Source organism: Loxodonta africana, chromosome 3 (assembly GCF_030014295.1).
Source record: "Loxodonta africana isolate mLoxAfr1 chromosome 3, mLoxAfr1.hap2, whole genome shotgun sequence".
Classification (NCBI taxonomy): Eukaryota; Metazoa; Chordata; class Mammalia; order Proboscidea; family Elephantidae; genus Loxodonta; species Loxodonta africana.
The window spans coordinates 46,803,526-46,829,709 of NC_087344.1; the positions used below are offsets into that span (position 1 = coordinate 46,803,526).

The 26,184-nt window shown below is 53.6% G+C and overlaps 1 protein-coding gene across 1 annotated transcript; it reads left to right on the forward strand.

The window, feature by feature from the left end:
* Positions 1 to 1,135: 1,135 nt before the first annotated feature.
* Positions 1,136 to 26,118, forward strand: C3H1orf167 (chromosome 3 C1orf167 homolog). Its single transcript, XM_064279928.1, is given in 22 exon segments — positions 1,136 to 1,172; positions 2,312 to 2,452; positions 3,558 to 3,858; positions 3,860 to 4,814; positions 5,018 to 5,061; positions 5,553 to 5,760; positions 6,620 to 6,753; positions 7,760 to 7,887; positions 8,313 to 8,490; positions 10,436 to 10,611; positions 11,147 to 11,333; positions 12,735 to 12,921; positions 13,025 to 13,179; positions 13,931 to 14,139; positions 17,826 to 17,970; positions 19,211 to 19,630; positions 20,235 to 20,508; positions 23,403 to 23,508; positions 23,838 to 24,057; positions 24,411 to 24,543; positions 24,831 to 24,941; positions 25,667 to 26,118. Coding segments are annotated over 22 exon segments (4,635 nt in total). The 3' UTR covers positions 25,853 to 26,118.
* The last annotated feature ends 66 nt before the right edge of the window (positions 26,119 to 26,184 follow it).

Genomic DNA, 26,184 nt, shown 5'->3' on the forward strand with positions numbered 1-26,184 from the left:
TTGTTTTCTAAGACAGAAATTAGATTTCTAGCAGGGCTTTGACGGGTAATTTTTCCTGTTTCATTTATCTTCTCAGTTCACCCAAATTTTAAAAATTTGGATCTGTTCTAGTTTCACTTCCTTGGCCTTAACTGAACCAGGATGAACCAGTTTGAAGCCCTGGTTTGGAGCAGAGTGAGCAAGGGGACAAGGAGTAGGGGATGAGGTTGGGGAGGTGGCCAGTGGTCAGGTAACGTAGGGCAGAGGTTGGCAAACTTTTTCTTAAAGGCCAGAGTGTTTTAGGCTTTGCGGGCCATCCGGTGTCTGCTCCATTACTCAGCTCTGCTCTTGTAGTGCAGAAGCAGCCATAGATGACACGTGAATGAGCGTGGATGTGTTCTAGTATAGCTTTATTTACAGAACAGGCTGCCGGCCAGCCATAACTGGCCAACCCCTGATGCAGGGCCTTGAAGGCCTTCGTAGGGCCTCTGAATGGGGTGGGGAGCCTTTGGGGACTTTGAGCTGAGGCAGGGCATGTTCTGAGTATTCACAGGGTCACTCCGGCTGCTGTGTGCAGAACAGACTGTCAGAGGTGGGGCAAGTGCAGAAGCAGGAAGACGGTTAGGAGGCCACTGCCACATGTAGGCAAGAAGTGAGGGTCACCTGACCTAGGAGGTGGGATGGAGGTAAGGAAAAAGGTTGGATTCTGAATACCTTTGGAAGGTAGAAGGAGCCCTGGTGGTATAGTGGTTAAGTGCTTCACTGCTAACCAAAAAGTCACAGTTCAAACCATCAGCCGCTCAGTGGGAGAAAGATGTGGCAGTCGGCTTCTGTAAAGATCACAGCCTTGGAAACCCTATGGGGCAGTTCTACTCTGCCTGTAGGGTCGCTAGGAATCAGAATCAACTTGATGGCAATGGGTTGGAAGGTAGAGTCAATGGGATCAGCTGATGGCTTGAATATGATGTGAGAGAGAGGAGTCGGGGCGGGGGGAGGGGTGCTCCAGAGTTTTGACCTGAACCCCCAGAAGGATGGAGCTACCATTCATGGAGAAGGGGGGACGCCGAGATGAGAGAGCTCTGGTTTGGGGGGACAGGCCGGAGTTCCGTTTGGGCCATATTAATGTTGAGACACCCATTAAAAGGCAGCATTAAACATGTCCGAAGCCGCAAGCCTGGCTGAGATCACCTGGAGTGAGTGTATCAGAAAAGAGGGGCACCCAAGGCTGAGCCCTGACCGGAGAGAAGAGGAGCCAGCAGAGGAGACTGGGAAGGAGTGGGCAGGGAGGAAGCAGAGAAATGAGAGAGGGGGCATCCTGAAATCGGGAAAGCAAGGGTTTCCAGGAGGACAGAGTGACCACTTGTGCCCAGGGCTGCTGATGCCTCACAAAAACCGGGGTCCGTGGGACTCAGCCTCTGGGAGGCTCACTGGAGGGTAGTGGGGGTAGGGATGGGAAGCCTGATTGAAGTAGGGTCAAAAGAGGTGGGAAAAGGATTTGGAATTTGGGTGTAATAAGAGGCGACAAAGCGGCAGGGACCTGGAAGTTCGGGGCGGGGGAGTGTTGTTTTGTGTGTATTTCCTAATGATGGGAGAAATAAGCACCTACTTATATGCTGATGGGAAGCCCTGGTGGCATAGTGGTTAAGAGCTATGGCTGCTAACCAAAAGGTCAGCAGTTTGAATCAACCAGACGCTCCTTGGAAACCCTGTGGGGCAGTTCTGCTCATCCTACAGGGTCGCTATGAGTCGGAATCGACTCGACGGCAACAGATTTGGTTTTTTTGGTTTATGTGCTCGTGGTGTCCCTGAGTAGTGCAAATGGTTAACACAGTCGGCTGCTAACCAAAAGGCTAGAGGTTCAAGTCCACCCAGAGGCACCTTGGGAGAAAGGCCTGAAGAACTATTTCAAAAAGATCACAAACACTGAAAATCCTATGCAGTACAGTTCTACTCTGACACACATGGACTCACCATGAATCGAAATCAACTCAGCAGCAGAGAAGGCCCTGCCATCCTCTGGGCCCAGTGGTCCAAGGGCTGGGAGAGAAGGTGTTCCCACCTGGAAAGGCTGCCTGGAAGCAGGGTCCACAGGGGAGGGCTGGGGATCTGCAGTCAGTGCTAGATGGAGTGGGCACTGGTGGATACCAGGAAATTACGAAGAAGAGGTATGGGGGGCAGGGAGAGGAGACTGCAGGGGGGCCTGACCAGTGGGGATCCAGGCCAGGGCAGCTGGGGCTGGGCCTGAGGGGCAGCTGGGGGTGCTGCCAAGGATGGGGGTGATCGGGCCTGGCCTGTGTGACCTCATCCTTCAGAGCCCCATCTGATCACACAGGCCAGACCTCTGCCAAGGCCAGCACCTTGTACCAAGGCCACCACTACCACCCTGGCTCTGCCCCGGAGCACATGGAGCTGAGGCCGAACGCCAGCTGCAAGGAGAATGTGCCCCCCAGACCCCCGGCCCCCCTGAGGCCAGGCAAGAGGCTTAGCAGACCTGGGGGAGTGGTGGCAGGAGCATTGGACCCTTGCCTTCAAGTTATTAGCCCAGAGCCCCCCTCCCAGGCGGGGCAGCCCAGGGGGTGCTAATTCCAGGGATAATCCAATCAGGGTCAGCTGGGCTGAGGACAAAGTCTTCCCCAGCCTGGGCTCAAGGGAGGTCACATGGCCTCGGGTGAGTGAGGTCAGGAAAAGGGGACCAGGGGTAGGCCTGGTGGAGATCCTTGGCTGGGAAGGGGGCCCACAGGTCAGTCTGTGCCAGGAGTTTCTAGACCCTCCTGCTTAGCCACTCTGGGCTACAAGAAGGCCTTGGAGCTGGCCCAGCCCAGGAAGAGAGCAGCCCAAGAACAATTCTGATCCTGATTCACATACCAGTTTCTCTGTTCTGGCTATGTGACCACAGAGCAAGGTGCTTAACCTCTCTGAGCCTTAGATGCTATATTCCCCAAAGGTGGCAACTTTTCCTGCTCCTTCTGCCTGCTGGGCTCTAAGCCTCCCAGGCCACCTTCAGTCCCCGCGAGGACTCTGCCGTGCTGCAGAGTGGCCTGGGGGGACCGGCAGGGAGAAAGGAGCTCTAGATCTCACCCCCACTTTACCCAGAACAGCCCCCTTCAGCTGCTCATGTAGCGGGTCTTGCTTTCATCCCAGTTGGCTGCTCCCCTGTTTTCCCCATCACCCCGTTGCTCAGGCCAGAAATCAAGGAGTCATCCTTGATTCTCCTCTTGTTTCCATCCCCTTCTTCCATGCCTGTTGGCTGTGCTCCACAGAGAATCTGAATTTATCTCCTTCTCTCTATCCACACTGCCAACCCTGGTCCCGGCCACCATTATCTCGTCTGGAATCCTACAACAGCCTCCTGACTGCCTTCTGCTTTCCTCTGCCCTTTGCACAAACGCCCCCTGCCCCCAGCCCATGCTCCAGGCAGCCATGTCACCCCTCTGCTCAGGACCCCTGGGGGCTGCCTTTCGTCCACCCAGGGAGACAAAAGTCCTGGCTCCCGCCCCAGTTCTGTGACCTGGCTAGGCTCACCTGTCCTACTGAGCACTGACCTCTAGAGTCCTCCCCCAGGGCCTGACTGTCTCTCCTCTCTTTAGAGCCCCGGAGATTTCTGAAGAGCCTGGGTGTCAGCCTGGGCAGTGGGCATGGCCAGCAGGTGCCCGTGCATTGGGCCAGGAGGGGAGGGTCTGCCGCCACACCCTCCCCAGGGACAGTGCTGTGCCAGGAGCCCTGCCTCGTCCAGACAAACCTGGCCAGCCCTGGCCCCAGCCCACATCTTGCTCTGGAGGACACAACTGGCCAAAGGGCCAACTCAACCTTCCTGCAGCAGAGCAACCTGCAGCCCTGGGCTGGGAGGCCTCATGTGAGGGCCCAGAGTTTTGCCATCCAGCAACCTGAGCCTAAGGAAGACCAGCTTTGCCGTGCGTGGAAATCGAACCAGCCCCCACCTCTGGCCAGAACCTCAGGAAAACTTCAGTTCCCACACTCTGCCACGGGGAACCCCACTCTGCCGCAGCGGGCAGCTGACTTGCCCATCACCCAGCCTGAGGCAGTCCCAGCCACCAGCCCCAGATACTCCCCGCCTGGACTTCAGGCCCCCTGCAGGCTTCATCCCTCGAGATGGGCGTCCTTGGCCAACCACCAGATCCTGGTGTGCCCTGGGCCGATGGACCTCCGGGCCCGTGGGTGAGCCCCTCACCCTGGAGGACCTTGCTCTCCCTGCCCAGAGCCAGGCTCAGGCCCCATCCCATGCTGGTGTCCATCAGTTGCTGTCCTCCATGCCACACCTGGAGCACAAGGCAGCCCGACTCAGGCACTGGGGATCCCAGGAACCCCTGGGCCCTGAGCAGCAGGACCCTTGGGCCAGCAGTGGCCAGGCAGTCCTTGACCAGCCCCAGCCCAGCCAGCCTGCTCTTGCTTGCTGGGATGAGAGGCAGAGATGCCTCAGAAATCCCAGGGAAAAGACACAAGGAGCCTGGGCCAGTCTCCCAGACTCTCAGGCAAACAGCCAGCCAGCATCACTGAAGACTACTTTTGGGATACTGATGGAGGACCCCCTTGACCCTGAGAAAGGGGTTCTTCCTGCCTACACCCTAAGCAGAAGAGGGAACTGCTCCCCAGGGCCTGCATATGATGGAGGGCAGAGGGGGAGCCCTAGTTTCCCTCAAGGGGCGGGCAACCGGGAGACCAGGCCCTGTTCTTCCACCTTCTCCAGTGCAGCCTGGGGAGTCCTGCCTGGGCAGGAAGGCAGGAAGGGGGCCCTGAGGGAGCAGGTCAGCGGAGAAGAAGAAAGGATGGCTTTCTCCTGTCTGTCAGACACCATCTCAGCGAGGAGCACCCTGCAGGTACAGCCTGGGCGGCGGGGGAGCAGGGGTGGCTCCCTGACCAGGCTGCCTCCTCCCAGGGATTCTCCAAATAACTGTCTCTACCCTGTCCTCCCTTTCCCCCGCCCAGGTAGGGAGGCCTTGGGCAAGCAAGCTTGGCAGAGGGTGTCTGTCCTACCTGTTCCCTGGCCTGAGAACTGTGTTGTGTTTTCTTGCATTTCCAGAATAAGGTCCCAAACATTGTGACCCTGGAGACCAAGACAGACCGGTGAGGCCATGGGCTGCAGGAACAGGGGGATAGTGACAGCTTCTCTCCCATTTGCCTGGGGCCTGGAGACTAGGCCTGACCTAAGGCCTTGATGGTATATCCCTGGCAGGATGTAAAGGGAAGGGAACCGAGCTTCCTTCTTCCACATTATCCCTGCTGGGATGAGGGGAGCCCCCTGGGCCCCAAGGACAGAGACATGGGGGCCACTGCACCTGGGTGTGGGACATGGGGAATTGTAAACTTCTTGGGCTGCCCTGAGCTCTTGGTGGTCAAATGGGGCATCCTCCAGCGTCCGAGGGCTTTCTTGTCTGGAATTTCCAAGACTAGCCATGAATAAGAGGGAAGTTCTTCAAGTCTGCAACTAGTCCTTCCTGCTGCAGCATGGGGGCATCACTGTGTAGATGCTGGAAAGGCGATGTGGGTGGTGCCCCAAGCTGCTCACTGGGGTAGGGGGCCAGGCCCGCCTCCTGACGAACACTCATTGTTCCCAGCTGGCAGCTGCTGCCCAGATGTTTCAGAGCCTGGCAGCACACGGCGCAGAAGCGGCGGACAGTTGTGGCAGCAGAGGCTCTGTGCCGCCGACAGCTGTTGCGAAAGGGCCTGCGGGCACTCCGGTGGGCCCTGTACCTCCGGGAGGCGTGGCTTGAGGCAGTGTCAGGGTGGCACATGAAGACCCTGCTGGCCCGGAGCTTCCGAGAGGTCAGTGGCCTCCAGGTTGGGCCAAGGGGAGGTGATGAAGCCCTGGTGTGTCTGAGGAGGAGGCTCCTTCTCCTGAGAGGGCACAGATTACACCTCATGAGTGACTGGCCATATTGCACAATGGTTAGGAGCTCAGACGCCTGAACCAGCTCTGCCCTGAGTTCACATCCTGCCCCTGCCACTCCCTAGCTGTGTGACCTTGGACAAGTTACTCAGCCTGTCTGTGCCTCAATCTCCTTATCTCTAAAATGGGATAATAATGGTATATATGCCATAGGGTTCTTGTAAGGCTAAAAAACATAGTAAGCACCTACCTACCTTACAAGCATTTGCCTTTACAGGCAGTCCCGAGATTACGAATGAGTTCCATTCCTAGGTCTATCTTTAGTTGAATTTGTACGTAAGTTGAAACAGTTAGGTACGATTTGTACCTAACGTCAGTTAGTCAGATATTTATGTTAGTATATGGCATATAGTGTGCCTTTCTATGCATAAAAAACATTAAAGAAACACTTCCAGATACACTAAAACATCTTTAACATAATAATACAGTGTTAGTAATGTTTTGATGTGTGTTGCAAAGTATCATTCCTTTGTTATTACGAACCATTGTATGTATCAACCCACTGCCAAGTAGATTCCGACCCATAGTGACCAAGGAAAGCCCTGCTTCTCAGGCTCCGTCTCTCCATTCATTCATTCATTCATCCTCAAGGAGACAGGAGAGTCTCAGGATTCCCACAGGGTTTGGAGTCCAGCAGAAATGTTTAGGTCCTGCTCTTGCCCCTTCCTTGTGCGTACTCCAGGGCCATGTTAAGGCTGCAGCTGACCTCCTTCTCTCCCTTCTCTCCTGACGCAGTGGAGACAGCTGGCCGCACAGCAGAAGCAGGAGCCCCACACGCAGGCAATGCCAGAGTCCCCGGCCTCTGGGGGAGTCTGGGGCCAAGGCCGCTCAGGAAGGAAGGCAGCTGCAGACCCCGCCCTGACCAGCAGGTGGGCTGGAGCATCCAGGGTGGCCTGCAGTGCTGGTGGCCTTCCCTCCCATGATTCCTGCCTCACTGTCTCCCCCTCCCCCCACACTAGAATGGGGAAGCAGATGTGGGCAGAGATATGCAAAAAGATGGCTGTCAGGGCGTTATCATTTTAAAACCTCAGAAACCAACTAAATGCCCAAAAGTGAGTAGGTAAATTAAAGTTTGACCATGTGGTGAACCATTTGGCTGCCATTCAATATGATGTTTATGAGGACTTTTAAAAAATTCCTCCTCGTTCTTTTTTTTTTTTTCTTTTCAATATCTTTATTGGTTTTACTGCCAACCACAATAACAATACATGCTTGGTTTGGAAAACAAAATTAAAAAGAGTTGGAAATATATAAATTAAATTGGAAGTTTTACCCCACACGTATCCCTTTTTCTGGGAGTGTTTTTATGGGTATTTGCATAATTTTTAATGGCAAGAAAAAATGGTCATTGCTAATGTTAAATTTTAAAAAGGAGGATAAAAAATAGTATCTAGAATAGTTTTTTTTTCAGCCACATAAAACAGCGCATTGAAAAAGGACCAAAAAAAAAAAAAAAAAGTTGCCGTGGAGTCGCAAAAGGACCAATGGACCTGGGGGAAAAAAAGCCAAAATGGGCATGGGGCTTATCTCTGGAGCAGTGGGATTTAAGTTGGTTGTTATTTTCTTTTTCATTTCCCCAGTTTTTCCACTACAGCCATGTGGTATTTTTTTCTTGTTTTTAAATTAAACAAACGTATTTTAAAATAATTATTTAGTAACAGTTATTTTACTGCATGTTTGTTGTAAAAAATTCAAATAGCATTGAAGAGACTAAAGCAAAGGCAGACCCTCTCCCCCTCCCACCATGGCATTTATAATCAGGAATAAAATGAAGTGTCTGGAAGAGAGCAGGGTGGCTCTGCACCTCCCGCTCCCAGCACCAGCCTCGGCCTGGGGTGGGCAGGTTGAGACTGTGTGGTTCCCTCGGTATGGCAGCTTCACTAACAGTAAAGGGAACCTGAGGAAGGAGGAAGGAGGCCTGCCGATTCCTTCGCATCCTGGACTGAGACCAGATGGCAGAGACGGGAGAGCCCAGATCCTGCAGGGACTGCAATGGCTGGCTGGTGAGATGGTGGAGAAAATAGGGTTTGGGGGGCAGATGGAGCCAGGCTGGACAGGATCTGAGACCCCAACAGGGAGGGCAGTGAGTCCTGAGCGAACCAGTGTTTACTGAGCTTTATTCTGGTGCCTTTCTAGATACAAACCCACTTGAGCCTCCTGGTGACCTTGGCAAGGGAGCATGCCCATTTTACTGATGGGGAACTGAGGCACAGAGAATTTAAGTGAACAGCTTAAGGACACACAGCATGAGGACGATAAAGGCCCAGGCAGAAATCTGAGCATTAGAACTAGGAATCACTCACTCGTGGGGAAACTGAGGACCAGAGACAGGGAGCACACAACTTGGTGTCCCAGGTGTCAGTGGCCCCTCCTGAACCTCCCCTCATCTCACTCCCTCTGTTTTCTCTCTCTCCCCCATCCCTTGCAGTCTTCCTCCTGTGGTGCCATCAGAAGGGGCTGGCCAGGCAGGAGACGGGAGTTCAGGGAGAAGCTGCCTGGGCCCCGCCGAGGACTCGGAGGGCGAAGTGGCCTCACCAGGCCTGGCATGCAGCCCCAGCCAGGGTGGCCCCACAGGAGACCCAGTGCCAGAGAGCCTGGCTCTGCAGGTAGGGGAACATAGTGGGTGTGGGTGGTACTGGGGCTTGGGGGTCCCCTCCCTGTGGCACCATGTAGGACCCAGCAGAGAGGTGCCCTTTAAGTCAGCTCTCAAGGACTCCTGGTATTGAGAGACAAGGACAGAAGCAACTGGTGAAAACAGCTGCTGTTTACTGAACACCTGGACATCCTGGTGGTGCACACAGTTAAGCGCTCAGCTGCTAACCAGAAGGTTGGCAGTTGGAACCCACTCAGCTGCTCCCAGGGAGAAAGACCTGGCAACCTCCTTCCAGAAAGATCACAGCCAAGAAAACTCTGTGGGGCATTTCTACTGTGTCACATGGAGTCACTATGAATCAAAATCAACTCAAAAGCCCCTAACAACCTCACACAAGACTTGCTGGACACCACCCCAGGGGCTGGGACTTGGTTAAGCAAAGCTTGGTTCCATCCCTGGGCCCTCACAGAACCCACGGAACCCGGGCCAGGAAGGGGAGCAAACAAAAAACCAGCAGTCACAAAGTGAGTGTGTGCATAAGGCCCGAGTTACGTGTTGTGACAGAAATGGACACAGGTCTAGAAGAGTTTGTTTTTTCCTTGTCGTTAACTTTTTATTATGGGCCATTTTCATCTTACACAAAAGTAGAGAGAGCAGGGTAATAATCCCCCATGTACCTGTCGCTAACTTTAACAAAATCACCTCCTGGGAATGTTTCATCTGTACCGTAACTACATCCCCGTCCCTCATTATTTTGAGGCAAATCCCAGACATTATATCATTTCACCCATAAATATTTCTGTATGTATCTCTAAAAGATAAGAATTGTTAAAAAATGTAATCACAATCCTATTATCGCACCTAAGAAAATGAACAATATCCTTTAATACCAACAAATATCTGGTCTGTATTCAAGTTTCCAAGGAGCCTGGGTGGCGCAAGTGGTTGTGATCGGCTATTAACCTCAAGGTGGGCAGTTCGAACCCACCCTGCAGCACCATGGGAGAAAGGCCTGGCAATCTGCTTCCATAAAGATTACAGTACAGCCAAGAAAACCTTATGGAGCAGCTCTACTCCATAACACATGGGGTCACCATGAGTCGGGGGCAACTCGACAGCTGCATACAACATTAGAATTCCAGTTGTTTCACAAATACAGATTTTGTCAGAGCTCGTTACACTGTAATTGGCTGATATGTCACTGAAGTCTCTTTAACATACGGGTTTCCCCCATTTTTTTCCCCCTTGCTTTTTATTTGTTGAAGAAACCAGGTGGCTTGTCTGGTAGCGTTGTCAGCCGGCTGCATTTTGCTGATTTTGTTCCCAAAATGAGAACTTATTACAAAGAAAGCTGACCTAGAGCATAGGCTTATCGGGGAGCTAAAGGGTGGACAGTTGACTATTGAAAGGAGTCCGGAGAAGACTGCCAGTCAGAGGGAATAACATGTGCAAAGGCCCTGAAGCAGAGGAACACAGGAAATGCAGGGAACAGCAAAGAGTCAAGTTGGAGACTTGCTAGTAGGCAGGGAGAGGTTGAGGATTAGGTTTGAAAGGTATGTATGGCCAGGTAGGCTGCGGGAGCAGTTGAAATTTTATCACAGAGCAAGCGGGCTACCCCTGGAGGATTTTAGCAGGAAAGTAAATTATTTTGGATTGAGATTTGAAAGAAAAATCACTCTGGCTACCAAGTGGAGGCTGACTGGAGGGGGACGAGAGTGGGTGCAGGGAAACCAGGTTGGAGGCTGCCGCAGCCACCCCAGCACCCAGAGATGATGGTGTCCTAGCCTGACGGGCCATGCCATGCTGTTCTTACAGCAGCCCCATTTCACAGATCAGGAGACTGAGGCTCAGAGAGGTAAAGTGGCTTGCCCAAGCCCTCAGCAGTGTCTGGTACGTAACAGACAGCTGTCCCTGTGGTCATTAACATTAGTACCAGCACTTTCCCTTGGCTCTCCCAGGTGCTTTGGGGCCTGGCAGCGGTTTCTGCAAAGAGGAGTCCGGTGCCGGAACCACCTAGCTGACCGCCTGGTGGGGACCCTGAACACGTGCCTGCGACAGTGGGTGCAGATGAAGCAGCTCCGGGCCTCGGATGAGGTGAAGGTGACCCAGCTGTTCCTCTGCCGGCAGAAGGCAGGTGAGCAAGTGGCAGGCCGAGGAGCCACACCAAGATGGGGCCCCCTTTCCCTCCCTGCCAGGGCTCTCCCTCCCCAGTGAACGTGGCAGCTAAGTGCCTTCTTCAGTTGGCCCTGTTAGATTTATGGATTCCTGTGATGGAAGGTGGTAGAGCAGGGAGCTCTTAGGTGTGCTAGGCCACATCCTCACCCCCATCGTGACCTCCTCTAGGCCAGAGCGACACGGTTCCATCCCCTCCCACCGAGGACTTGCTGAGGCCCAGCTTAGTGCTGGGTTATCCCATACCCCCCAGGAAGGGATTTATTTGGTCCCTGCTCACAGGAAGCTCCTAGTTTATTGGAGGGGAAGCAGCCCCTGCTCCTGGGAAACAGCCCCTTCTCACCAAAAAAAAAAAAAGTACAACCTGATGAGGGAAGATGGGATCATCCCCATGATGGCGAGAGGTCACGAGCGGGCCTGAGGCAGTAGCTACCAACAGCTTTGGGCAGAGGGAGGTCAGCAGGGGTGTGGCTGGTTCATCTCTGCCTACTTCTTAGGGACTGCAGCCCTTCACAGCCCAGCCCCTGGAGTGGCCACAGCCCAGGGCCCCCGGGCAGTGGCCCAGGCCCAGGGGCTGCTCCTGGAGCGAGGTCAGGGCTCCCTGCAGAAAGCCTGCCAGAGGCTGGCCCTCTACCGGGTGCTGCTGCTCTGGAGGATGCGGCTCTCCCAGCGCCAGCGGGCTGAGTAGGTGTCCTGGGCTTGGGACCTGGGCTTGGGCCTGCGGCATGGGGTGGGGACGTGAGCAGTGCTCAGCGCTGGGAGGAATGCCCCGGGGGGCACGGGCCACATCCTGCTCCTCCACATGTCCCTAGCACAGGATCGGCAGAGGCACAGGGCCTAGGGAGGTGGCCTGCAGATGATGACTGGGCAGAGAGCCATTGAGGGCTGTGGGACTGTGGGGACACAGGCACAGAGCTCTGCCAAGGGGACTGGGACCTGACGTGAAGGCCTCCCCTCCCCAGTATCTGGAACAGCCCCTGCCCATCACCCCCTCTAGACGGAGCTCCCTGGTAGCAGGAGCCCTGTCTGTCTGCTCACCATTGGCTCCCCAGCATCCAGCAGGTGCCTGGCATGCTGCAGGCCTGGGATAGGTACTGCAAATGAAGGAGTGAAGGAGCCATGGGCAGAGCTCGTACCCTTATCTGCCTCATTATACAAATATTAGAGGAATTGAGGCTCAGAGGGGTGGAGCAGCTTGCTGTAAATCCCACTGTGAATCAGGAGCATGAAGGGGCCCTGTAGGAAGATCATGGCGCTGCCTTTACACAAAAGGGCCATTGCTGAGACCCCGACCCCAGGTTGGTGGTTGTGGGTAAGGTGGAAGGCGCTTCCCTGATGGGATGCCAGGAGGAACATAAGCCAGCAGTCTGTCCTTGAAAGCCACACACCTGGCATCCACAGTCCCCACACCCACTTGGTCCACTTGGACCCTTGGTCTCTCTCAGTGCACCCTGGGCCCCTAGGGGGACTCAGTTCTCTGTGAGCCTTCAGAATGCAAGCCCCTAGTCCATCCTCTGGCCTTGGGGCATCAGGCACACTCGGGCTACCCTGCTAGCCTGAGATGAATGGTTGGATCTCAGGTCTGCTGCTGGGTCACCGTGAGAGTTTAAGGAAATGGCCCTCCCCAAGCCTCAGTTTCCCTGTCTTTACAACGGAGCAGAGGCAAAATTACTGGTGTAGTTATGTGTGTGGGCTCTGGAGTTGGGGATCCCTGGGTCTGGGGCCTAGTTCTCCCCCTCATCGCTATGTGGTCACCACTCCTACCCCAGAGAGTAGCAAGATGGATCTGCCTTGGCTGCTCACTGGAGTCGCCTGGGGTGCTCTGGAAAGGTCCCCACGCCCAGGCCACACCCATCAAATCAGAATCCCTGGAGGTGGGGCCCAGTGGGCATCAGTATTTCTCAAAGTTCCCAGTGATTCCAGTGAGAAGCCAGTTAGAGAGTCAGTGGGGCAGAGGGTGTACATGGCAAGCACCCTTTCAGCTCAGCCTTCTCACAGGGGCCAGTGTGGGGGTTGCCCTGCTTGGTGGCCCTCAAACCCATCCGGAGGTGAGGCTGGGGCCCACTCACCTGCCCCTTCCTGTAGCTTCTTCCTCCAGGGCCTGCGGCAGCGGACCCTGCAGCACATCCTGCACCAATGGCGCTCGAGGGCTTGGGGTCCCTGTACCCCATCCAGCAACGCCAGGACCACCTCGGCCCCAGAGTCACTGGACAGTGTCCCGGAAGGGAAGACCTCACTGGGCTGCAGCTCACCCTGTGGTTCCCTAGAGAGGGTGAGGGGCTCGGGGGTGGGGTGGGCTGGGGCAGGCAGGGGCAGGCAGGTGGAGAAGATGGGGTTAGGGACGGGGGTCCCAGGACTCCACCCCTCCTCCCCAGCCTCCCAGGGACCCCGCCCTCCTGGAGATCCTCCAGGCGACCTTTCTTCGGCCAGCTGGGCAGTGGCAGCAGAAGCAGAGCCTCCTGCCCTGGCAGGTGCGGGCCAAGCAGGCCCGGAGCACAGCGTATCGGTACCAGCGCACCCTCCAGAGGCGGTAGGGACCTCTCCCCAGGAAGGGCCAGCCCCGCAGACCGCCACTCTGTGGGTTTACTGTGGCTTTCCCAGCCCCTTCTCTCCATCCGCCCTTGACCTTCATAGCAGCATCCATTTGGGCCCTGCATCCCAGGAGGCCCCCTCATGCCCTGCATCCCAGGAGGCCTCCTCATGCCCAGCCAAGCTCAGCCCCCAGACTCAGCTCCTCTGAATTCCATCCACCCTCCTACCCTGCCTACCAAAGTGGGGGGAGGGGGGGCACTTTGTGTGGTAATCACTTCTCTTGGAGATTTCCCAGCTGTGGTTTGTTCATTTATTCACTCATAGCACAGTGCTTAAGAGTCGCTCTGCCTGGGTTCTAATCCCAGCTTTGCTCACACTGGGTGTTGCTTAACCTCTCTGTGCCTCTATTGCCTCATCTGTAAAATGGGGTAGAGATAGTATTCACTCCAATGGAGCATTATTGAAGTAGGGGCACATGCATCCCCAAGCACGGAGCCTGGCAAATAGTCCAGAGTAGTTACCACCAGTGGCTGAGCACTGGGAACCTGGACCCCGTCCTATCCCCACCACTTGTCACTGTGACCCTCAGAGAGGCATTCAATCCCTCTAGCCCCCAGCAACCATTCTCCCCCATGATGGAAACAGGGAGAAGAGTCACCCAAGCCTCTCCTAGTGCTGGGAAGGGGAAGTGGGGCTGGGGCTGCCAGGGTGGCAGTGACCATCGTCAGGGTGGACACTACCTTCCCCAGCGTCCTCCTCAGCTGGAGCCACTGGACTACGGCCCAAAGGGCTTGGAGAGAGCTGGCAGCCCACTGGGCCTGGGCCCGGAGCTGCAGGGCGGTACTGAGCCTGTGGCGGCAGCGGCTGGCAGAGTGGTGGGCAGTGGAGCAGTGGGCCCAGGACCGGGGCCGGGGACTGGCACAAGATGCCCTGCGCCGCTGGCACTCCTGCTGGCAGAGTGAGTCAGGGACTGGGTCGAGGCTACCACTGGTGAGGGAAGGGCCAGGGTCCATCAGGGAGACCCAGGGTTCTATTTCCTCCAGCACAGAGTCCATTGATAGGACCCCCCACAGGGGCACACTCAGGATGGGTGGCAGAGCCAGACAGACTTAGGGGTATAGGCTACTGTCCTTGCTCTTCACTCTCTGGCTATGTGGACCTTAAACAAGCTACTTCACTCCTCCACATCTCAGCTTGTTGTTAGGTGCTGTTGAGTCGGTTCCAACTCATAGCTACCCCATGTACAACAGAATGAAACAGTGCCCGTTCCTGCACCATCTTCACAATTGTTCTTATGTTTGAGCCCATTGTTGCAGCCACTGTGTCAGTCCATCTTGTTGAGAGTCTTCCTCTTTTTCACTGACCCTATACTTTACCAAGCATGATATCCTTCTCCAGGGACTGGTCCCTCCTGATAACATGTCCAAAATACGTGAGACGAAGTCTCGCCATCCTTGCTTCCAAAGAGCACTTCTTCCAAGAAGCACTTTTTCGTTCTTCTGGCAGTTTATTCAATATTCTTTGCCACCACTGTAATTCAAAGGCGTCAATTCTTCTTCAGTCTTCCTAATTCATTGTCCAGCTTTCGAATGCACAGAAGGAGAATGAAAATATCATGGCTTCGGTCAGACGCCCCTGAGTTCTCAAAGTGACATCTTTGCTTTTTAACACTTTAAAGAGGTCTTTTGCAGCAGATTTGCCCAATGCAATGTTATCTTTTGATTTCTTGACTGCTGCTTCCATGGGTATTGATTGTGGATCCAAGTAAAATGAAATCCTTGACAACCTCAATGTTTTCTCTATTTATCATGATGTTGCTTATTGGTCCAGTTGTGAAAATGTTTGTTTTCTTTATGTTGAGGTGTAGTCCATACTGAAGGGTGTGGTCTTTGATCTTCATCAGTAAGTGGTTCAAGTCCTCTTCACTTTAAGCAAGGAAGGTTGTGTCATCTGCATAACGCAGGTTGTTTATGAGTCTTCCTCCAATCGTAATGCCACATTCTTCATCTAGTCCAGCTTCTTGGATTATTTGCGTCACATGCAGATTGAATAAGTATGGAGAAAGAATGCAGCCGTGGTGTACAACTTTCCTGATTTTAAATCACGCAGTATCCCCTTGCTGTGTTCAAACGACTGCCTCTTGGTCTATGTACAGGTTCTACATGAGCACAATTAAGTGTTCTGGAATTCCCATTCTTCACAATGTTATCCATAATTTGTTATGATCCACACAGTTGAATGCTTTGCACAGTCAATAAAACACAGGTAAACATCTTTCTGGTATTCTCTACTTTCAGCCAAGACCTATCTGACATCAGCAGTGATATCTCTTGATTCATGACCTCTTCTGAATCTGGCTTGAATTTCTGGCAGCTCCCTGTTGATGTACTGTTGCCAAGTGCTTTTGAACGATCTTCAGCAAAATTTTACTTCACTGTGATATTAATGATATTGTTCGATAATTTCCACATTCTCTTGGATCACTTTCTTTGGAATGGGCACAAATACGGATCTCTTCAATTGGTTGGCCAGGGTGCTGTCTTCCAGATTTCTTGGCATAGATGAGTGAGCACCTCCAGTGCTGCATCCGTTTGTTGAAACATCTCAGTTGATATTCCATCAATTCCTGGAGCCTTTTTTTCACCAATGTCTTCAGTGCAGCTTGGACTTCTTCCTTCAGTACCATCAGTTCTAGATCATATGCTATCAACCAATTCTTTTTGATACCTTGACTCTGTGTATTCCTTCCATCTGCTTTTGATGCTTCCTCCATTGTTCAATATTTTGCTCATAGAATCCTTCAGTATTGCAACTTGGGGCTTGAATTTTTTCTTCAGTTCTTTCAGCTTGAGAAATGCCAAGCATGTTCTTCCTTTTTGGTTTTCTAACTCCAGGTCTTTGCATGTTTCATTATAATATTTTACTTTGTCTTCTCAAGCTGCCCTTTCAAAACTTCTCTTCAACTTACTCATCTATAAAATGGGGATAGTAGTAGTATAGAGTGGTTGTGGGGTCTACAAGACAATTCATGGAAAGTGCTTGGCTCAGAATCCAGCTCTAGGAGGTTATCATCACCACCACCAGCAGCATCTTCATCCTCGTCATCCTTGCCTGGCCCTCAGGAATCACTGGTCTGAGCTCCGAGCTGAAAGGAGGGGTGGGCAGTGTCATGGAGCCCGTAGAGCCCAGCAGACTGTCAGGGAAGGTCCCCCAGGAGGAAGTGAAGAGGACAGCTCAGTAGGCAGAGCAGTGGAAAGGGTAATTGAGGCAGTGGGAATGGCTTCAGCCTGGGTAGGGAGGTGGGAAGGACTAGGTGTGCTGAGCTACCTGAGCAGTAGCTTGTTGGACAGGCCAGAGAGACATAACCAAGGAAAAGAGGAGGGCTGGCTCCCAGACAGCTTGCTTTGGGGGTCCTAGCCTCAGAGCAAAAAGAAAGCTGTTCTCTTTGCACCTCAGTTTGAATTCAGCTAAGTCAGGGGAACAATCTGAGGGACCGCTCAGACCAATTGTATTAGTTATCTATCACTGCATACAAATTACCACAAAATGTGATGGCTTAAAACCACAAACATTTATCATCTCACAGTTTCTGTGGGTCAGAAATCCAAGTATGGCTTAGCTTGGTGCCTCTGTCTCAGGATATCCCATGAGGATGCAGTCAAGTCCATGACCAGGGATGCAGTCTCATCCGAAAGCTCAGCAGGGTGGGGGTAGGGGAACATCCACTTCCAAGCTTGGCAGACCTTGTTGTGCCATGTCAGTCTCTCCACAGGGCTTCCTCATGACCTGGGAGCTGGTTTCTCCCAGGGGAGGGATCCAAGAGAAAGCAAGGGAGTGCACCCAAGCTAGAGCCAGTCTTTTTATGTCGTAATCTCAGAACTGACATCCCATCGCTTCTGCCATATTGTGTTAGAAACAGGTCAATAAAGTTCAGCCCTTACTCAAGGGGAGGGCATTACACAAGAGCATGGACACAGGATGTGGGGGACATTGGGGACCGTGTTAGAAGCGGCCTGCTGCACCAATACATGGTATCAGTGGGTCCGCAGGTGAAGACTTGGTTGTTCTAGAAAGCTCCTGTCCTGTCCACCAGTATAGCTGCTTCTCCAGCCCAATTGTTGCCCAGGGGGAATGCTGGCCCAGTGTGGGCAAATCTTCTAGTTTTTAAAAACTTTCTTTAAAGAAAAGCTAGTAAATCTGATTTTTATGTGAATTCTCCTGATTCCTAAACATCATCAAGAAATTTAAACAAATAGAAAAATTCTAGATTTGAGTCCCTGGGTGGTGCAAATTGTTAAGCACTTGACTACGAGCCAAAAGGTTGGCAGTTTGAACCCAGCCAGTGGCACCTCGGAAGAAAGGGTTGGCAATCTGCTTCCAAAAGGTTACAGCCATAAAAACCCTATGGAACAGTTCTACTCTGCACACATGTGGTCACCTTGAGTTGGAATCAACTCAATGACAGCTAACATTAACATGAGCTGGATTGGCCTGGTCACCAGTAATACACCTGTAACGGAAGCATCTTACCTCGGACAGTTAGGGTGGCCTCCGCTGTTCCCACTTGGACAGAGTCCAAAGGGATGGGTCAACAAGGGCCGGGGTGGAGTACCCAGTGGCACTCCAGTGTCTCTCTGGTCACAGGGCAGCAAATCCTACAGGAAAAGTACCGGGTGTGGGCCCAGGTTCGTCTCCAGGGCCTACGGAGGGCCGTGTTCTGGGGCTGGCAGCAGGCAGCAGCTCGGCGGAGACACATGGTGACCAGGCCAGAGAAACTCCTACTGCAGAGGTGGGTGGGCCTGGGGGTGGGAAGGTGGGAAATGGCAAGCCAGGTGAGGGTCATCTCCACCAGGAAAAGCAGGGAGAGAGTCCAGGGACAATGGGGAGCTGGGTCACCTCTGCACCTCTGGAGGTAGTTCAGCCTGGAGGTCTGGGACCTGGGAAAGGGGAGTCATGAAAGAAGACCTTAGCCTGGAGACGCAGGGCCGTGGCCACCAACCTCTGCTTTGTGGGGGAGATGGCAAACCCCCAACCACAACCTATGGCCCCGACCAGCCCCAGGACTCCCCCTCCTGGCCAGGTAAATCCTGTGGTTCCAGAAGATAGAATTTTAAAAAATGACCAATTGCCACTGAGTTGACTCCAACTCCTGGGGACCCCATGTGTCTCAGAGCAGAGCTGTGCTCCATAGGGTTTTCAAAGGCTGATTTTTCAGAAGTAGATTATCAGGCCTTTCTTCCGAGGTTGCTTTGGGTGGACTCGAACCTCTAACCTTTTGGTTAGCAGCCGAGTGCATTAGCCATTTGTACCACCCAGGGACTCCAGAGGGTACAATTAAGATGGGCTGCACCAACTCCTCCAGCATCCACGGTAGCACGTGTTCCAAAGCCGCGTGTTATTGTAGTTGCTGGTGCAGTCAGCACAGTTGCTGAAGGAAAAGTGTGAAATCTTAATTTAAATAGAGATGCTTCAGCAAAGCATGTATATAGTTCATCAATGCGTGTTTTAAACGTAGAGGGCACGTACTATGTCTGTACACAGTTCAGCAACAGATCTGCACATGTTCACGGTGACCCCATTAGGGCAGGGGATCCCTGACCACAGAGTGACTGACACCTGTGTTCTCACATCTGAACTGCATGGGCATTTTATTGAGCCATCAGGGAGTGAGGGACTGACCGCCTGCCTCAGAGTGGCCATGTGAGGGGAGGCAGGACACGGCTGCTCCCCTGGCAGAACTGGGATTTGAACCCACCACTACCTGGGTCCCTGCACCCCTCACATTGGCAACACCTGCCCCCTGAGCCCGGGGTTCCAAGACAGGGACTCTGTGCATTGGGCCCCTAAACAAAAGCCAGTGCCTTCACCTGTTACCCATTGGTCAGCACATTTTAGGCCCAGGGTTGTGTATGCAAAACTGTGTATAACCTATGGTGCTTGGTGGGTGATTCAAGGGTGTAAGTGGGTAATTGTGAGTCTGCCTAACCTCCAAGATCCAGCTGGACCCTCCTCCCGCTCCTGTTTTGCAGCCACTTCCAGGCCTGGCATGGACTTGTGAGAGAGGCTGGAATGCTCTGGGCCCGGCGCCAAGCCTTCCAGGATGGCCGGAAGAGAAGGGCACTGAAGAATGCATTTGCTGCATGGCAGGGAGCCCTAGTGGCAGCAGCCCAGGCCCAGGAGCAGCACATGGCCTGGGATGCCATCACCTGCTGGAGCAGGGACATTCAGCAGGGCCGGGCATGCAAGCAGCTGAGGCGGGTCCAGGCCCAGCAGGCCTTGGAGGCATGGAGCTGGGCCCCGGGCCTGTGCCATAAGGCCCACCAGCAGGCAGAAGAGAGATCCCTGGCCCAGGCCCAGGCAGGGGTGGCCCTGTGCTGGACATGGTGGGTTCGTGAGTCCCGCCTGTGCCAGGTCAGCAGAGCCCATGCTGCCCGAAAACTGAGTGCCCAGTGAGTGCCCCAGGGCCTTGGGCAGCCCCCACTGGGCTTTGAGCTCTGTTTTTAGCAGGGATGGAGGGTGTTCTTGGCTGAGAGGCAGGGCAGAGGCTCCGGGAGGTAGGGAGAGGTGATTCTGGTCATTACAGCTAGTCCTAGGGTCAAATCCCAGCTCCACCACTTTCTAGCTGGGTGACCCTCCTTGGGCAAATCTCTGTCAAAGGAAGACAACAGCCCTGCCTTGTAGGGTGGCTGGGGGGACTAGAGACTACATATGAAATCACTCAGCTGGGCCAGGTGCACAGCAAGTGCTCAGTACAGGCGCTCTGGTGATGGAAGCAGAGGCAAAACATAGTTGGCAGGACAACCCTCTCTCTATCCCTTAAACAGGATGCTTTTCCCTGTTGTGTGATATTCCACCCTTGCAGGCTAGTCTTCATGTCCATTTTAACCCGATTTCTCCAGAAGAAGGATAGGGGATGAGGGGCACAGGCCTGACACTTTGCCCACAGGTCCCTGTCATGCCAGGGCATTGGTGAGGGCTGTGGAGGGCTCCTGACAGGGCTCATACGTGGGTGGCTCTCATGGTCTCAGGTTTGGCTCCTCTCTCTCCCCCCAGGGTCCTAGAGGCCTGGGCTCAGGCAGCAGCCCAGTCCTGGGTCCAGCGAGCTGCTTTTGCCCAGCTCCAGCAGGGTGGGCTCGGGCTCCTCCTGCGGACCCACTGGGCCCAGTGGCAGACAGCGCTGCTCAGAGTGCGGCAAGAAGTACGGGCTGAGGTGGAGGAGACCAGCACTGTCCACCCCAGGCCCGGAGCTGACCTCACGCATTGCCTGAGGCTGGCCAGCAGAGTGCAGCTCCTACTGCTGATGGACTCCCCTGCCTGGTGGAAACAGGTGAAGTGGGGTCCAGATGGGGTGGTGGTGGTGTTTTTAGGTGTGGTCAAGTTGGTTCCTCGCTTCTAAGGAGCATTCTGATTGTACTTCTTCCATGTCAGATTTATTCATCCTTCTGACAGTCCATATTCGATATTCTTTTCCAACACCACAATTCAAATATATCAATTTTTCTGTCTTCCTTTTTCATCGTCTGTCCAACTTTAGCATGCATATCAGGTGATTGAAAATACCGTGCTTGATGGCAGGTGGGGTGGGAGGTCCAAAAATGAACGTGTGCCACTGGCCTTAGAATCAGCTTGTTCCTCGTTGGCACCGTCCCTACCGGTTCCAGTAAAACAGCAACCTCTGGCCTATGGGCAGTCTCCAGACTGGCCACCAGCCAACTCCAGGGTGTGATTCATCACAAACATTTACTGAGCACCGTGTGCCACGGGGCCTGGCTGCAAAGATGATCGCGACAGATCACAGTCTAACAGGAGACAGACACTTGAACTCTTTACACATCACAGTGCCATTTAGGGTTGAAATAGGGACACACGGACAGTAGCTATTTTTTTAAGTTTTTTTTTTTCTTGTTGGAAAAATGAAACACACTCGTTACAGAAAAATAAAAAAATACAAAGAAAAAAATTCTCTCCCATAAATTTATCTACTGAAAGATAACTGCCAATTTCCTTTCCAGACGAGAGGCGGTTAGTTCTGACACCTGCAAAAACAGCGATAGGAGCTTGATGGCCTAGTAGGAGGGAAGCAGCAGCAACAATGAAAACCAGGCTCAAGAACTGACATTGCATGGCAGCTTGGGGACAGGTCATTGAGGGACACGGAGCCCCAGTTACTGGCAGCCCTGTAGGTCAACCCCACACTGCAGCATTCCTACAGAAATGTTCCCAAGATGATCTGCCTCGCCAAGAAGTCTGTTTGAGAATGCCAAAACCAAAACCAAACCCACTGAGTCAATTCCAACTCATAGCGACCCTATAGGACAGAGTAGAACTGCCCCCGTGAGGTTTCCAAGGCTGTAATCTTTACGGAAGCAGACTGCCACATCTTTCTCCCACAGAGTGGCTGGTGGTTTCGAACCACCGATTTTAGGATTAGCAGCCGAGCACTTAACCACTGCACCATCGGGACTCCTTTGAGAATGCCAGGAAGTGTATAATAGATTTTAGAAAGATTTTAAGGACAAAGATTAAAGTGTATTTTTTTTTTTTTAAGGTGAAATGTTCCTTTAACTTTAGTGGGATCTGTTTTTCACTGTCACACTCTTAAATGTTTTAATAGTTTAAAAGCAAAAGCTGTTAAATAGAGGGGAGCCTCCGTAGGTAAAACTGTACTCCTGAGTTCAAACTTACAGACTGGTCTTCTGTCAGTAGTGCGCAGTAAAATAGCCTCTCTCCTCTCTCCCCCCACCCCAAATCCTGTATTTTTTCATACAAAACTTTGGTCAAGTGTAGAAATAGATCCAGGCTGAGGTGTATACCATACAGTAGCCAGAACAGTAAAGCCAATTAATGACTTCGGATTTTAAAAACAGAAAGCAATTAAAATGTATTCAAAGTTACATTAATAAAAGCTTCCACGAGGTAATACTGAAACAGTCACAAAGGTTAAGAAAACACTGCTATCAAAGTACGAGTGACTGCACTGCTAAAACAGACAAAAACTGCACGAGTCTCTTTTAAAATTAAAGAACACGACACAGGAGTCAGGATTATTTCCCTACTCATGAATTTTCTGAGGTTGTTTCATAAGGTTGGTTATGTTGGCATCTAGTAGTTTCTTAGGACAGCTGCTGAAGTCTCATTCCAACTTTGGAGGGTGAGTCCTCCCTAAGGAACCTCTGGATCCTGGTCACGTTTTGGTGGCTGCACAATCTCAAAGTCGTGGCAACACAGCCATGATGTGCTGTGGCGTGAAGACACACCCCTGTGCAGCGCCATCCGTCCCCACGATGGGAACCGGCATAGAACTGGACACAGCCCGTTCCCAGGGCCCCTGCATGTAGAGCGTTCTCATGAGCAGGTACTGGTAGTAGGACCGGGACATCTGTTTCCAGGCCGCTGCCAGCACCGTCCCCCCACCACGCACCTCCGGAGATGAGGCCAACTGTCAGTCTTAAAGTGTTATTTTTTTTTAATGGTATCCAAAGAGACTAGCTTTGGTTATTTGCAGAATTCACACATGTGGGGCCGTGGCCACAGTAGATTCTGGGATCTCAGGGTATTTTACTTCTAGATACGTTTATAGGGCAGTTTTACTTTCAGAGGATTTTTATTATTTCTTTCATTCCATCCCTGTAAGCAAAGTAAGGCAGGGATCCCATTTTATTGATGGCGAAAGTGAGGCTTATAGGGAATAAAAGTAAATGCAGGAAATGGTAACTAGGGTTCCTAATTCTGGGCCCCCTCCTTTGTACCATCTGAATGCAAATGCCCAGCCAGGTGCCACCCAGAGGTGTGATGCCATCTCATGACACGGAGTCCCCTTAAAGACGCCTGGTCTGACCAGTCGTAGATGGACGCTCAGGCTCTGGTGTCGGACCACTTCCACGCTGTGGGGACAGTGATCCCCACCTCACAGGGTCACATGGAAAGTGCTTAGCCCAGTGCCTAGCACAGAGCCAGCTCTTATGGAGTGGGAGCCCTGTGGGAGAATGGGAAGAGACAAGGTGTGTACTGCCGGCCATGCTCTGTGGCACCTTCTCAGTCTGGAGGAGCCTGGGGTACATGGAGAGTGTGATGCGATGTGAACCACCCCATTTCTACACACAGGAGGAGGAGGTCCTGCTAGCAATCAGAGGAAGGCCAGGAAGGGAATTCCGCCAGGTCACCCTGGCTCAGGGCATCCAGCCCATCAGTTCCAGTTTTCCTCTCTGGCTGTTCCCTCAGACCCACAGCTGCTGGACACAGGCCCCAGGGCTCGGACTGCCTGGAACAGCACAGCACCACCACCTCAGTAGCCACAGGGAGCAGCAAGGAACGCCCCGGGCTCAGGGTAAGAAAACCATTCCCCTGGGGACAAGGTCTGAAGTGCAGGGGGCAGGTGGTCCCCAGCCCCCAAGGGCCTCCTTGGTGAACCTGTCTTATATTTGTTCTGTGTCTTCCCCACCCATTTCCTCCTCTTGGCTATTTCAGCCAGATTGAGAAGTTTTCTCCTTCCCTGCCCGTCATCTCTTTGGGTTACCACTCCACACAGGAGCAGTCCCAAGCAGCTGCTTGTTGGTCACCCTCATCATGGCACTTGCCTTCTGAATGTTCATACTAAGGGAGGATTTGCCAGCCTGAATGATGAGTTAACCTCTATGACTTAACTCCCCTTTCCAGGCGACAGAGAGCAGGACCTCAAGTGGCCCCTTGCCCCCTGCTGGCCTCCCCTCCACCACGCTTTCCAGCTCTGGCTGCAGTGGCCTGTCCACTACCACGGGGCCCAAGGCCTGCCTCTCTGGACAACACCCAGCAGGCCCCCTACAGGACCAGGTGGAGACTGTAGCCCTGAGAGCAGAACCCTCAAAGGAACTGGAGAGGCCTATCAGAGGAGGCTGGGGTAAGGGCAGCTGTACACAGGCACTGGGTGGGGAGCGGGGCTGGGGGAAGATAGCTGTGGGTGAGCATGGGGGGTCTGGGTGAGAGTAGTTGTGTGTGGGTGTGGGGGGTCTGGGTGAGGGCAGCTGTGCACGGGCGTGGGGGGCGGCGGTAGAGGTGTGCAGGTATGGAGGTTCAGGGCATGGGGGTGGTGTGCGCAGGCTCGCCTGAGCAGGGCCCGAGCTGGGCTCCCCCTGGCCAGTGCTCACTCCTACAGAATCTGCTGAAGCAGGCCCAGGCCAGTGGCTCTGCAGCTCTTCCCTGCTCTTGAGGGGTCATGATGCTCAGGGCACACCCGGGGGCCTCTCCCCACAGGATGAGCCTGCAGCACTGGCACCTTGAGGCACTGCTTCACCAGTTCCAGGGCTCCCAGAAGGCCAGGCGCCTGGCAGCCGCATGGCAGCACTGGGGAGATGCTCATGGGGCACAGCAGCTGGCACGGACCCTGGTGAGTAAGGTACCCCCCAACCAAGAGATCTCAGAGCCCAGGGGCTCATCTCCCTGTTCCAGCCACTTCTCAACCCTAACTAGAAAAGAGCGTTTCTCAAATTCAAGTCTGTGGACCCACTACGTCTGAAACCTGGGGGTCAGGCCCAGGAATCTGCATTGTTAACATATTCTTTAGATGATGTCTCCTCCCCCCACCCACAGAGGGCTGGGATCAGCCAGGGAGCCCAGGTATGGGAGGCTGTGGTGCGCGCAGCCCTGGCCTTTCTCTGCTCACTGTCTTCGTAGTTCAGACAGTGGCACCTGAGATGGGCCTGGGGGACATGGCGGCGGCGGGTCCTGCAATTGTGGGTGGCTCAGCGATTCCTGCAACAAGAAAACAGCTGCATCCTTTCCCAGGTAACAGGTGGTGCAGCCCTCACTCCACTTCACCCCGTCAACCATTCCAGTGACACATGGGGACATTTCTGAGCTGGGGACATTTCTGAGCTGGGGCCCTCCAGGCTCGCCACACCCCAACCTGTTGGCATCAAGTCAATTGACTCATCGTGACCCTACAGGACAGAGTAGAACTGCCCCATAGGGCTTCCAAGGCTGTAATCTTTACGGAAGCAGACTGCCATATCTTTCTTCCATGGAGCAGCTGGCGGGTTCAAACCACTGAACCTTTCAGTTAACAGCCTAGCACTTAACCACTGGGCCACCAGGGCTCCTTATCACATCCCGGGACCCCTTCATTTCCGGAGGTATCTGTCTGGCCACAGAAAAGAGTTTTGAACCCTTGATTTCGCCGTGGGCCATGTGCCCAATCCAGTCCCACCCCCGCCACTCAGCTTGGTAACAAGGCCTAGCCTATGCCCACAGCTGCCGCTCATGCTTACTCTTGTAGGGCCGGTCCCCAGAGGGACCCTCCCTTCTTTGCCCCTGCTCTGAACACACTTTCTCAGGCCAAAGTCAAATCTATTCTGAGCCTGTGCATTTGGCCTGGGGAGGGAGAGGGGCCTCAGCCACCCTCAGGGAGACTGCGGGGGGCTGGGCACAGCTGTGACTTTGGTACATACATCACGGACCTGGTGGGGGAGCCGGAGACAGAGGCATACAGCTCCCTCCCTTCCCGACTTCAGGCTTTGGCGAAGTGGCACCAGCGCCTGGCAGCCAGGGGCCGAAGTGGAGCCAACGGCAGCCTGAGACCCCCAAGCAAGCTGGGCCCCAGGGGCCCTGGGAGTGGGCCGGAAGATGCCCACGCCCCTGGGCACAGCAGACTTAGGATGGAGCAGGGGCCCAGCTGCAGCTGTGACTTGTTCCCATAAAGGCAAAAGCAGAAGTGAGCTGGCCTTCCCATGGGAAGGAACTATGGGCCGCCCATTCGGGGAGTGCGGGCTGAGGCCATGGGTGCTCATGCCATGGCCTAGGGATGGGGCTCTGAGGGACAATAAAATGCCCTCCGAGTCCTAGTGGCTTCTCCTGCTCCGTCTCTCGTCAGGCTGCCCCTCTGCCCAGAGGCTGGCCCGAGAGGAAGTGAAAAATGACTCTAGCTGCTTCGGCCCCCAACCCACTTCTGTGAACCCTTGACAAGAATGGGTGTAGTGTATTCCTTGATGGGGAAGTCAGGGAAGGGCAAGGGCTCCATAAAGCACAAGGG